General features: G+C 40.0%; 1 protein-coding gene and 1 long non-coding RNA gene across 3 annotated transcripts in view; both read right to left on the bottom strand.

The window, feature by feature from the left end:
• LOC138403170 (uncharacterized) overlaps positions 1-13,611 on the bottom strand; it is a 410,491-nt gene that overhangs the window by 53,329 nt on the left and 343,551 nt on the right. The gene's annotated exons all lie outside the window — the stretch shown is intronic.
• Positions 492-13,611, bottom strand: part of LOC117987479 (thyroid peroxidase) — a 178,836-nt gene continuing 165,716 nt past the window's right edge. For both annotated transcript variants that reach the window (XM_069502518.1, XM_034974498.2), the window contains 17 exons: positions 12,560-12,697; positions 11,768-11,997; positions 11,314-11,439; positions 11,028-11,180; positions 10,293-10,468; positions 9,424-9,559; positions 8,922-9,193; positions 8,331-8,504; positions 7,415-7,591; positions 6,659-6,862; positions 5,843-6,085; positions 5,318-5,502; positions 4,754-5,022; positions 4,079-4,228; positions 3,447-3,593; positions 2,736-2,892; positions 492-2,356 (listed from right to left, as the gene is read on the bottom strand). In XM_069502518.1, coding sequence (XP_069358619.1) covers positions 2,171-2,356; positions 2,736-2,892; positions 3,447-3,593; positions 4,079-4,228; positions 4,754-5,022; positions 5,318-5,502; positions 5,843-6,085; positions 6,659-6,862; positions 7,415-7,591; positions 8,331-8,504; positions 8,922-9,193; positions 9,424-9,559; positions 10,293-10,468; positions 11,028-11,180; positions 11,314-11,439; positions 11,768-11,997; positions 12,560-12,697 — 3,123 coding nt within the window. In that variant the 3' untranslated portion in view covers positions 492-2,170. The remainder of the gene's footprint in view (positions 2,357-2,735; positions 2,893-3,446; positions 3,594-4,078; positions 4,229-4,753; positions 5,023-5,317; positions 5,503-5,842; positions 6,086-6,658; positions 6,863-7,414; positions 7,592-8,330; positions 8,505-8,921; positions 9,194-9,423; positions 9,560-10,292; positions 10,469-11,027; positions 11,181-11,313; positions 11,440-11,767; positions 11,998-12,559; positions 12,698-13,611) is intronic.

Genomic DNA, 13,611 nt, shown 5'->3' with positions numbered 1-13,611 from the left:
CCCGTTTTTTTTTTCGACTTTTTTTTAATGTTTTTACATTACCAATCTAATGGTCTAAACTCTAATGCCACTACTATCCCGATTGCCATCTAAACCTGTCGCGTACAATAGATGTACTTTTTAGCGCTACGTGCACTTTCAAATCGAGGTCCTAGAAAAATGACTAAACCATTGATACTAAAATCGTCCTATCGACACAATACTACGTCTTCCTTTTTTTGTAGTCTGCCCCAAATTGTTTTCTTTCAAAACCTGGATGTTATCTTTTATGACATATTATTTACAAGATGACCCTTAATTGCGATCACTCTAGTCTCAGATGGAAGGGGGCTAACTTGGAAGAGCCATGGCAGTTTTTTATTAAACCTCCTCCTTATCGGTTTCTACCATCCATCGTACCGGAATCATAAATCGCTTGCGCGGCGGTGCGGATAGAGCGGTAACTAGTCCCGGCCGAAGACCAGACCATGATAGAACAAATAAAACACAAATTACTGACTATTCGTGAGATTTTATTCACTAAAGTAACTTATGTACTCGTTAGTAAAAATTAAAACTACTTAACTAAAATTATTTATTATGCCAATATTTTACAAAAATAATTTACAAACATAATACTAGGGGACGTAAGTAGGCAGTGAATTGTTTATCGACAAAAACTACTTATGACAAAAGTACATTGATTAATTCTGGTCGTACGTTAAATGGTAACATTGAATGGTAAAGTTCGGTAGTATAAAAATAAACTGTTCTCTTTAATAACATTGAGACAACATGATTTAGAGAGAGAGCCAGCGCGTGCCAGACCCTCGTTATTTTATAAAAGCTGAAAGTTTTTCTGCATATCTATTATCTCCCAAAGCCACCATGATCAAAACAAACATCCAAACAAACGTTCCGCTCAGTGTTGGTGACAATACGCAGAGATACTTTTAGCTTTTATAAAATAACGAAGGTCTGGCACGCACTGGCTCTTAGTCCAATGGTTTTCTTATACTATTTTGTATCTCCTTCAATTAAAGCTTAAAATGGCCATAAATGCGCAGTTTGTAAGTTTATTGTGCAAACCTGTATGAAAATGTTGATAATAAAAAAATATTTAAGTATTTTCGTATTATTTGATATTTTTAAAAAAATCTACTTTGACTTAGCTATACAACTGAATCTCCATGTAACATTCAGTTTTTTTAATACTTATTTATTAATATTCAACAGTTTTCAAGTTGTGGTTTAATTGTATTTATAATACTTATTTTTTTAATAATAAGTAACCTTATATTTTTTAGATTGTTTTAAATTGATTTTTATAATCGCAGTATGTCTTTATTTATTCTTTATGTATATTTTTATGTTAAAAATTAATATTAAATAAATATCATTTAAGACTCTAGTAATTGAACATTTTCTATTAGCACCGCTGACTTTAGCTACAAATAGAATGACGTTATACCAAGTCTCCGATATCAACAAGTGTGGCGACTTTGAATGTTTATCTTCATCTAAAACCATACACATCACTGGGTCTGTACACTGACGCATGGTCACGATTATCATACCCTCCATTCACATGTGAGCGTCTCTTCAATCAAGAGAGACAAAACTATTTAAGACAAGTAGGATTAAGTAGGTAAACAGAATCGATATCGATAATAATATCATCGTGACATTTCACATCACTAATCGTGCACACAATACTATCCGGGACTTTTATTCTGATTCTATAATGAGCTAGAAGCAAGAGCTGTGCTAACGTCAGTAGCTTTGTTTCGCCCAGCCGATACTGACACATCCGAATCACACATGGAAAAATGTTAAACACATTTTTCAATATGAGTGTGTCAGATTGCGGTTCTTACTTCCTTGCGGTTCCTCAATGGTAATCGGTATGTAGGATTCTGAACTAAGTAAATAGGTACTACTCAAGGCAGTAGGCACATACGCTTCGTTAATTTGACGCTAATTTGCGTCTTTCACAGTTCGTACAGACACGCATTAGCGTATCCGTACGAACTGCGATCTACCTTATCGATTAGTCAATCGCACATTTTTGAATGCACGCTCATCTCGGTTTGTCTCTCTTGATGTACACGAATCAACGTGAATGGTCCTTGAACTCTTTAGTCTATTTATCACTGAACACAAGTCTTCAATCCCTTGCTCACTTTTCTTCTCACTTCGCAATGAAGGGCGTAAGGTCGGGGAACTTAAAGTTGATGTTCTGTCGCCGCGGCGCGCGCGGCTGCGCGGGCGCAGCGCCGCACTGCGCGGTACATACGTCGTCGTGTAATACCGCCTCTCGCGGCCATTCGCGCCATAGCTGCGCGCAGTCTGTTATGCGGAGAGACGCGCATTGGGCCTGTGGATGGTAAAAACTAGCATCATTTATCAATTTATTAAAAGTTTTTGGTTTGGTCAAGAAAGCAGAGGTGGAACAATCTAAGTAAACTTTTGGAATCAGGATTATGAAGGCTAAATCCCGAATATAGTGACAAACAAGTTCTAGAAAGACAAACTTCTTTGGTAAATAGAATAAAAGTAAAACAAGTTTTATAAAAAATCTGAGGTCTTGTCCGGGAATTGGAACACTTTGGCTATGATTCACGTAATTTAGCCAACAGATCCTAAACGGATTCATACGAGATTTATCAATGCACAACCGTAATTTTTTTTTATCTTCACTCTCGTAGATTTCACCTTTACAGGGAAAAGGGTGTTCTTTGTATGCATGCACTTACCCCTTCAACAGTACAGATGCAGGAGGTGCAAGGCGACGGGAAGGCCGAGTCCCCGAGCGCCACATTACGCGCGGCGATGAGGCAGCCTTGCGTGGAGCTCTCGCGCCACGCTGACAGGTCGATCTTGGGCAGAGACGAGCATGGTACGCGGGGATTCCTGAAATACAACAAACAAACATTGATAAATAGCACGATCTAGTTTAGCTTTCCGATAAGATCCGATTATTAGTAAAATTTTTGCTAAACAAAATGGTCCTTCGAACCGGATAAAAAAATTCCGTTGATTTCTTGCATAAATCATAATTTATTATACTGCATGCGTACTCAATGAATGAGAAATAATTTACGATTCATAAAATTGGAAGACTAAGCGAATCACCAAGTCCACAGGTAATCCAACAGCTGTTTGATTGCGGTAGAATGACAACTACATGATTTAACATACTTTCGACAATGGTGCGTCTGAGACAGTGCAGACATTATAAACCGACGAGGCATGGAAAATCAAAAATTTTTGTGACGAAGATGTACCTACCTATTATTGACCAGGATAAAATTATATATCCGGTCTAAGTGAGTGATGAAAACATGAGGTGACCTAATTTAATGATGAAAATCAGCCAAGTACGAAGCTTAGTAGGTAAAGGATCCCGTCTAGGATCTAAAGAATAGCTGGGTATCATAATATTAGGGTTGTAATTGTAAGCTTACAGGAAGTTACTGGGCAGGTCAAAAGCGGCGCGCTGGATGTCGCTGGCCACGTCGAAGTTGTCGCACAGGATCTTGGACAGCGTCGTCTTGCGGATCTCCGCTAACTGCTGCTCCGTGAAGCGCGCCGCTCGGTTGTCGTTCTCGTACCTGGATACAGTGGAGGTAAAGTTTCAGCTTTGCAAGGTACAACCCACTTTAGCACTTATACAAAATTGGGGGAAGTGTGCCAGCAATTTATATACATCGAAAAATTGAGTCCAACTCTTACTTTATAGAGCAAAATCCCTAAAACAAAAGATATTGGCAAAGAAACAGTTCCATAGGACGGAAGGCCTTTGACTGCGCCTGATCTGAATTCTGATCCCTCAAATCGATATTATGGCCGCCCGTAAGATGTTTTTGCACTGATTGCGGCCGAACCGAACGCGTAGAAGTGACGATATCGATTCAGTTGTCGACCTGCCTCTGGATCCAGAGAATACATGTTGTGATATCAATGAGAATGCATGTGTCTGGAGGTGCTTTTATTAGACCTAAGCCTTGTTTGTACCAAACATTGAACCAATACGCCACCCGAGAACAGGTCGATGTCTATTGTCGGGTATCCTCTTGTTATACAATGGTGTAATTACCAGAAGCGGTCGCATTTCCTGAGCTGTCGGAACTGTATGGCGATGATGCAGGCGAAGGTGGGGCCCACCAGCCCGCCCTGCAGCGGCCGCTCGCTCATGCCGCCTGGGAAAAGGTCGATGTCGTCCACTGTCGCGTATATCCTCTTGAACCTGTTACCAATGCACAAAAGATTAGCTATTTCAAAATCAAAGTAAAAAGGCTCTTCACCCTTAAAATACTCTCAAATATAATTGACCGCCTACCTACACCAAATACCGTATAAGTTGTTCTAGATTTTAATTGCGAAAATAGCGCCCGTCTAGATGATAATGATTTCGTTGCCTTTGATTGAATCTCTGTACAAAATTAACGTTCATAATTCGTATACCTACCGTGTTCTACACTATTTTAGGTCAAGTATGCCTATTTGGCGCATAATAAGCGCACACAATATGAGGACATGATAGTTACCTTCGCTAAAGTTGAAGGTTATAAATATTGGAGGGTAGTCTACTTTTGAGTTGGTGGAGGTAAACATACAGATCAATATTCCTTTTGTCTTTACAATGAATTTTCACTGATATTCTGGTGATCCAAGTGCTTCCACTCCTCTCGGGTTTCAGTCAAACTTTCTCAACAACACCTAATGATAAACAACAATTGAATTATGTATGATAAGCAAAATTATCAGGTACCTAGCAATAACTTCGTCAGGTATTTCTCTAGCCAAGTCTTCGAAGGTAGTCGCTCTCTTCAGGTTACACAATGCTCTGTAGTTGTTATAGCTGGGAACGCCGTGATCTCTCGCTCTTTGTACGTTTAGGGCGACTAAATCTATGCCAGAGAATGGAATTTTGCGATCCTCGAACAGATGGTTGGTGACTTCACCCGTGATGAATTGATCTAGTGTTTCCATGGGGGTGGATGAAAGGCCTCTGATAAGCTCGTCTACCATTGGTGGATGCTGTAAATAAAAATGTTTATGAAACTAAAAAGACTATCAATTGCAACGATTCAAATGTATGAATTTCTACTAGGTAGTGTTCACCTATACGGCCTTTATCTTATCAACTATTGATTGTTGATTTTAAATTTATTTAAAATCCCAGACATAAATTATAAATTATAATAATAGGACAATAAAATCTAATTATATAAGTAGTAGGGATGTAAATAGTGGGTATACAAGGGAGTCCTAAGTCACAAGGGCTTACTTGACACTTTTAGAATGACTTCATATAGATAGAGGGTATACTCACGTTCATGAACATGTCAGGTCTGAAGAATCCGTCTCTCAGTAGGATAGGTGGGTCGACTGGTGTGTAGTTTGGTGACAGACGCGGTAAGTGCGGCCTGAGCAGCGAGTGGCCAAATCTGAACGCGGCAGCTGCGAATTCCGTCACGATGGCTGGGTTGCATGTTGGCGAGTATTCCTTGTAATAACCTGAAACGATCAGGATTTTATCAACTCAACTCAACTCAAATCATTTAAGTATTCAGATCATAACCGTTGAGCTATTAAGGCTACTTAATATTAAAGATTCCGTGACAGATGTGATCTGTGAGATGGTTTCATTATGTATGATCAGTATGTATGATGCTGCCACATAATATGCAGGACTTTTGTTAAGAATAGTAAATAAATTGTTGGGATATTGAAAGAGCATCCTGACTTATGGAGTTGGAAGGTAATTGGTTGGCAATTGAGCCCATAAACATTGACAGACAAAGTCCACAAAAGCGAGATACATCTAGACTAAAATCAGGTTATTATCAGAACTTACCAGAAGGCAACAACTTGAGTCCGTAAAGATTGACCGCGTTCCAGGAAAGCAATCTCGGCAAGAACTCATTGTAGATGACATGGGACAGTTGCGCGGCGATGATGCGACGAGCATGCTCGAACAAAAGGTCAGCATCCCAGTGAGGGTTGACGCCTCGTAAGCCTTCTATCACGCGGTTGTGCTCTCGGAGGAAGATTGTGTGAATAGCGGTTAGACCAGGCTGCTCGGATGCTCTGCCGTCACCTGAAAAACCAGATATTTTTGAGTTAAATATGTAGATACAATGTATATTCTGGTGTGTTTATAAGAAGTTACTGACGATCTAGATAAATTCAGAATTTTCTCAAATAGTTCAAAAAGATGGATAAATTGACCATTGTGTCAACACACTGTGTGTGTGTGACAGTTTCCTTCCAGTCAAATTTCTGGATAGTATCATAGCAAGATAAGTAATAATGAAAGGGGCCGTGCTGAGGTATGGAAAAATCAAAAATTCCAACGTCCAATGTCTGTCACCAATCCAGTTATCGACGTTGCTTAACCAACGTTGATCGTTTGATATGCACTACCACACAACACATGCTCCTTGACATTCAGGGTACATGACAGGGTATCGTGGTTATCATCTTCATCAACCGATAAACGTCCTCTGCTGCAGGACGTAGCTCTCTTGTAGGTACTTGCGCCGCCCCAACCCACGGTCTTGCGCTGCCTGAATCCAGTAGCCCCTTGTGAGACTCCTTTGATGTCATCATCATCTGTCCACAAGTTAGAGATCATTCAGGGTTAGATACAGAAGAAACTAATAAAGTTTACCAGCAATGAAACAGTATCCGCTAGGAGCCTTGCACTCGGGATGGCTGTCGGAACGCGGCAGCAGGTCGCGGCCGTTGAGCGGGTTGGCCGTGGCATTGAGGCGGCCGTTGAAGCCACGCAGCTTGCGCACAATGCACGGGTTCTCGCCGTACACCACCGACGCGTCGATGAATGCCGTATTTTGGTTTACTTGCTCACGAGGTCCTGAAATGGAAGTTGGACAGTAATTGTACCTAAATACGAATTGTGGTAAGTAGAGCTGGCAACGCTGGGCTCCGTGTCACGCCGTGCGTGTCCTTTTGGGAAGACATTTGCCCCTCAATCTCTCTTAGGAATACCTAGCCCCCCGATCTCTTCAAACCTTGAAGGTTCTTAAGTAGCTACGCGCTGATTGTCGTCCTCTTGTGAACACTAGGACTCAAGAGGATTTTTTATCCTATAGTCACTATAGTGTCACTCATGAGAGTGTGACTAGCAGGAACAACCCATTCGTTTGATATCTTCTTGATTGGGCATCTACCTACCTCAATTCAAGCATATTAAGCATTTCGTCACTTTAGCACACCCAATTCAAGCATATTAAGCATTTCGTCACTTTACAACACACGACACACCCCAACATCATTCGGTGATTCGGAACTTACTTTACTAGGTTGGTACTGATATTACTAAAACAGCTAAGCGACTCTACAGTATCAGTGACTCTGGTTTTTTGGTTCATGGTAATGTACTGCCACTGAAAAAAGGGATTCTTACCTAATTGCTGCTGTCCAGGTAAACTTCTCATGAAGGGGAAGCACAATCGTTCACCCGATGTAATGTTGACTTCAGGGTAGTAGTGATCTCCACGAGGCACGGGGAATGGATTGCACTCAGGGTGCACGGTTCTAGGCGAGTCACATGATCGACAATCGGGGATCGATTCGTGGAAACCTGGGAAACAGGAAACAAACGATTAAATTACACGTTTTGGAAAGAAAAATTACAGGCATAAGGAGTTCTACAGGCTATTTCAATCAATCAGCCTGTTTGCGTCCACTGCTGGACATAGGCCTTCTCAAGAGCGCGCTACACACGGTTCTCCGCCTTCCTCATTCAACCACTTCCCGCTACCTACCTAAGATTGTCAGTCCAGTAGTTTGGAGGTAGTTAATTTATAACATAATTCTGTAAAGGTATGACTTATGAGTAGTCAGATCGCAGATCAGGTCATCGGTGAGTCAGATACACCATGATTTTTGCCCTTTCCTGTCCAATCAAGCGTTACGCTTATACTGGGATGGGTAAGAAGGCAATAAAACGGCTGGGATTTAAACCTAATATTTCAGTCCACCCCCTAAACCACTGAGCCATTAAATGTGGCTTATAAAGTCTTTGGAACTACTCAAAGGATATTAAATTTTTACGAAACCAGACTATAGGGCTGGCTCATTTTTTGCGCTTGGTGCTCATGGTTAGCTTAAAAGCTAACCTTATCTCATTACTTTCTAAAAATGGAAATTGATCTCATTAATTTCTAAAAATGAAAATATCAAAGTAAAACTAAAAAAAACTAAAGTAAAATAAACTAAACTAAAGTAAAGTAAAAAAAACTAAAGTAAAGTAGAAATACAAAAGATAAGATACCTACTTAGAAAGTTTTCCTTTATTTAGTAAGAAAAATTCAGTCTACCTTTATGAATTGGAGTCATAGTAAGTTCGTGATCGAGAAACTGCGCGAACTGCATCACCATCAAAGTGTAGCGAGTGTGCAGATTGGAGATGTCAGGGTGGATGACTGTAGACACGATACGAGGCGAGGGCAGCGGCGTTCCAGTCACGGAGTTGATGCGGGGACGACTTACACCTGGGAATACGAAAAGTTTTATGCAGTTGCGTTTTTACCAAGTAGTGAATGTGCATTTGGTATATTATTCCTAGATTTGATTGCTTCGTTAAAGCAAAAAGCTTTTTATAGTTTTTTTATGGGCTCCATAATATTATTTGTTTTTGGCAGCGACACGTACCTACCGCAATTACTTATATCGCCATTGATATCGCTGTACTGTAGATACCTTATATTGTATTGTTATCCGATCAGTTTTACCGATTTCGATGAAATTTGGTATAGAGTTAGCTTACATCCCGGGGAAGGGATAGGCTACTTTTCATCCCGGAAAATTAATCAGTTACCACGAGGTTTTAAAAAATCCTAAAACCTAAATCTACGCAGACGAAGTTGCGGGCATTATCTAGTACTGATTAAATCAAATCTTCAACTTACCATCTTCATAAACGGGCGGCAGTAACCTCGCAAAGGTAGTCAAACTCTTCCCCAAGTTAGGGTTCCTCAAGTTATTACAATGTCCGGTGTAAGTCCTGAACGGGTTGTCAGGGTCGCAGCTGCTACTGTCGTCGCACTGGGGCTCAATGACCGGCCCGAGCTGGTCCTGACCGAGGAAGCTACTGACGTCGACGGATTGTAGGGAATCCACGAAGTCATTTGCTGAACCGAATCCGAGGGAATCGCTGAAGATCTGACGCTTGCGACGACGCCTGGAATTGAAACATACATATACTTATATCTTTATAAAAAACCGATCAAGTGCGAGTCGGACTCGCACACGAAAGGTTCCGTTCTGTATACCATTGTAAAATATGATATAGTTTTTAATAACGTAAAACGTTCTAAAAATGGTCCTGTTCCCGTTTAAAAGAGCCATTCTCTAGGTGGCCAAGCCAGCGATAAAGATCCATTAAATAAGAAGTTATTCTAAGTATCTTACCCATTAACAGAATTCAGAAGTTCATTGGTGGCGAACTCAAAGAACAATGAAGTGTTGGCGAGCTTCAGGGCGTATTTGTTAGCCTTGGAGAACGAGGCTGCTGTTCCAACTGGTGACTTAGGATCAGCCCCTCCATCTGAAAACCATACTCAATTTATAAAGATGTTTTATAAAGTGTAATGTTTGCAATGCAATGCAATGCAATGCACCTATTAAGAAGGAGATAATGTTATCTGTGCGTATCTTTACCCTTTCCCGCTAACCGCAACTCACCTGAGAGGGGCCGGGTGAATGAATTTTGTTTGAGATACAAGATTGGAGAAGAAGAAACAGAACATTGGATTGTATGGAGAAGTGCGTAAGACTAGGGCCACCTTAAAGTACGAGCATAATCTTCACTTCAACCTTTCAAATTCTACATGATCATTTTATTTTTAGTTGTTTTGTTTTAAATTAATATGTAGGTACTTATTCTACAGCAAGCTTTCAAAAAATGTTAGATAATAGCGGTATGACGAAGAAAACACATTAAATATAATAACCGCTAAGTAATTAAAGTTCAAGTTCAATAAACGTGGCCTAGATTTCGTTCAATCTGAGGCATTGGCCATGACTCCCCTTACGGCATTTTGGAATTTTTCGTACGTTACCTACCTACTCGAGAATTATAGTGGAGTAGGTAGGTTTGTTTTTGATTGCAGAGTTGCTCATTTGAGCTCATTTTAGAAGCACCATGTTGGTGTTTCTCTCGTTGGTGCTTCTAAAGTGGTGTAGGATTTGACTACGTCATAATTCAGACCGTATTTTTAAATAGCTACTGTAAACAGAATGAAAGCATGAATGAAATTTGAAACAAGATTGATTCTTACGTGTTTCCCACAGCATGTACTCGAGCCTCTTCCGGTCGGCCATCTCCTGCTTGGCCTTGTGCATCGCGGCGGCGAGCATGTCCTGCGATAGGCGCTCGGCGGCCTTGGCACCCGTGTCGTCGCGCCACGCCGACACCTCCAGGCTGCTGTGCTGCGAGCACTGTTGTGCTGCGTTCCTCGAGGCAGAAGCGATCATTACGATGAATATTTTAATTATATTATTACTAGCTCCGGTTTCCCACGGATTTCAAAAGAATAAGACAGCATTTTCAATGAAAGCCCTCAGTCTGCTTGATTTCTCCCGACATTTTGATAAATCATCGTCATGTGTCAACAAATTAACACAAAACAATATTAAACTATACGTAAGTATAAACCTTCCTCTTGAATCACTCTATCTATTGTGAAAATCTGTGGCGTAGTTTAAAAGATCTAAGCGTAGGTACAGGTACTAAGGGTGACAGACCCCCCTGTATTAGAGTCCCCCGATTGAATTTCTTGAAAAACTTTGAGGAGACTCGCCCATACCGAGAAAAATGGCGTGCATAGAAGGAGCTCTATGCCAACAAATAACAATAGACAAATAAAGGCTGATAATATACCGACTATCGAATATCAAATATCGAATATATAATATTGAATTTTGATTATAACAATTTCGCACCAAAATTGTGCACAAAGGTGTGCATAAACACTATAGAAGTAAGTTCTGCCTCTCTCTGTAAAAATACTTACAAGTACGGATCTTCCTTGACGAAGGCTTTAGGTTGAATGCGGCTAAGAGTCTCGTCAGCAGCACACAACAGACCAGCAAGAGATACTTTTCTGATAGCTGCAAGTTGTTCCGGAGCGAAGGAAGATGGGGGAAGGTCATTTTCATACCAGAACCTGTTACAAGAGCAACCTTAATATACTTAACTTTATATTAATTTTAATGCTTTAAAGAAGTAGCAGTTACATTGGTAGTTAGGTACATGGTTACTAAACTATTTTTTCAAACATCTGTTTCTGAACTACTTACCTATCACTCTTTTTCAAGTTAGCGAATTGAAAAGCCAATACGCATGCTAAAGTAGATCCAATGACTGCACCAGAAGCAGGTTTCTCTATAGCTCCAGCTATCATCAGCTCAATGTCTTCAGCGTTTCTGAAAATAATATCGATGAATATAGGTACTACATACCATGCGGTGAAAGGTCATACTTTCTCATCCTTAAATGGTGATAGGAAAATATGCTTTGCTTACACCATGTCTGGTAATGTGCAATCAGCTTATAGGGGAGTTATATTTTAGGGTTGAAATCTATATTTTAAACGTTTGTACTTTTCTAATATTTTAGATTTTTTCTAGTTCAGGGGATGGTATTAAGTACCAGATTTCTAAAAGAATAATTAATCTACGGACTTATGGTCTTTATACGTATAGGTCTAGAGACATATTAACCATAATATTATGCTATCAATAAGAAGCATACCTGTACATATCGGCCATCATTTCCTGGTGAGTTCTATCGAAACCGAGTTTATCGAAATCACCGTAGGACTTGACATTTGCCATGGGGTCGCACATGCGTAGAACCTTCAGATACGACGGCAGGCCATGATCGCGAGCTCGATTGAGGTCCCATTGGACTGATGCGGGAAACCTAGATACTTGGTGAGAATTTGTTTTGACCAGGTCTTGAAGAGTTACTGTAGTGTTTAGCTGAAATTAAATGCCTGCTTATTAAGTGGGTCTACAATAAAGGTTAATTTTTTCCACAGGTTAGGCATCTTGATAGGATCGTGCTGTGAGAAAACTATACTTGGAAAACTATGAGTAGGAAAACGCTCTGTGCGATGTTTTAGGTATCGCTGGATCGATGTGAATCCTTGCAAAATCATGGAAGAGCCAAATAGCATTGCTAAGTGGCATAGATATGTGGCAGCTTCTGTCGCCAGAGATTTAAATTTTTTGGAAACACTGAGCCAGTGAAATTAGTCTTCGTTTTTACTATTAAAAGTTAGCCCTTGACTGCGATCCCACCTGGTAAGTGGCGATTCAGTCTAAGATGGAAGTGGACTAACTAGGAAAGGGTAGTATTATTGAACCCATCCAAATCAATAAGAGGGGTATCTTATCGATTTCTACGCGGCACGGTTTTGCTGTAGGTTGCCAATAAGTAATAAATATTCCTAAAATGGGATTAAGAAATACAATTTTGCTAGTTGGAGACTGTTATTTATTTAAACTTTTAAGTTTGGCAATTAAAATTGTTTACTCTTACCAATTTCTCATTCATCATAGCGTTAAAAATCGGAGCAACTGAGACCAATTCGGCGTACGCACCGGCACGGTTGGAACTAGAATATCCGCGCCAGAATCCCAGGGAAGTTAGTTTTAGCTCTGCTTTGGCCATTCCAACCTAAACACAAAAAGGAGCTTTATAAGAGTTGTATTAATGACAGGTTTCAATTACTCATTGGATGGAACAAGGTTGTTTGGCAGAGATCGCTATTAAGCGATAAGGCCGCCTTTTGTATTCTACTTCCTTCTTTTTTCTTTATGTTTGTATCCTTTGCGATATGTTGTGGGGTATAAATTAAGAGTACGTAGGTACCTATAACCTTAATGATAATTGGATACACTTAGCAAACTCTTATACCCGTTGCGTCCAACGACCTCTGTCTTATTACTAGTAGATTGGTCATTCCAAAAAAGATTTTTTTGATGCGAATTCTTAGCCTTTGCTTGTAGCGTGATGGCGTATAGGCCCGTAGGGTCATGTCAGACGCATATAATACCTACATACTTATACCATAGTTACGCCAACTCATGGGATACGCAAATAATATTATAAATGCGAAAGTGTGTCTGTCTATCTTTCTGTCTGTCTGTCTGCTAGCTTTTCACGGCCCAACAGTTTAACAGATTTTGATGAAATTTGGTACAGAGTTAGCTTACATACCGGGGAATGACAAATTAAAGAGTTCCCACGGGATTTTTAAAATACCTAAATCCACGCGGACGACGCGACGTCGCGGGCATCATCTAGATTCTAGTAGATAATAAATGAGTAATTGTAGGTAGAGATTTGAAGAAGCATAATTTCAACTGCAGCATTAAATTACGACGAAGTAAATTACTAAACCTAAGTAGTATTATTTATCTATAGCTCCTTCAAAGAGTAAATTCTAGTTCAAACTAGTGGTGCTGCACAGAATAATTTGATAAATCATTACGAGAATGAGACCTAAATAATTTACTGATCCAATCAAGATTCCTTTGGCTCATCCGATAAATTTACTCATAGATACCTACTAATAAGTAATAATGTTT

This window comes from Maniola hyperantus, chromosome 13 (assembly GCF_902806685.2).
Source record: "Maniola hyperantus chromosome 13, iAphHyp1.2, whole genome shotgun sequence".
NCBI classification, from domain to species: Eukaryota; Metazoa; Arthropoda; class Insecta; order Lepidoptera; family Nymphalidae; genus Maniola; species Maniola hyperantus.
Note: the sequence above shows the minus strand (reverse complement) of the source record. Positions and strands in the feature narration are given on the sequence as shown.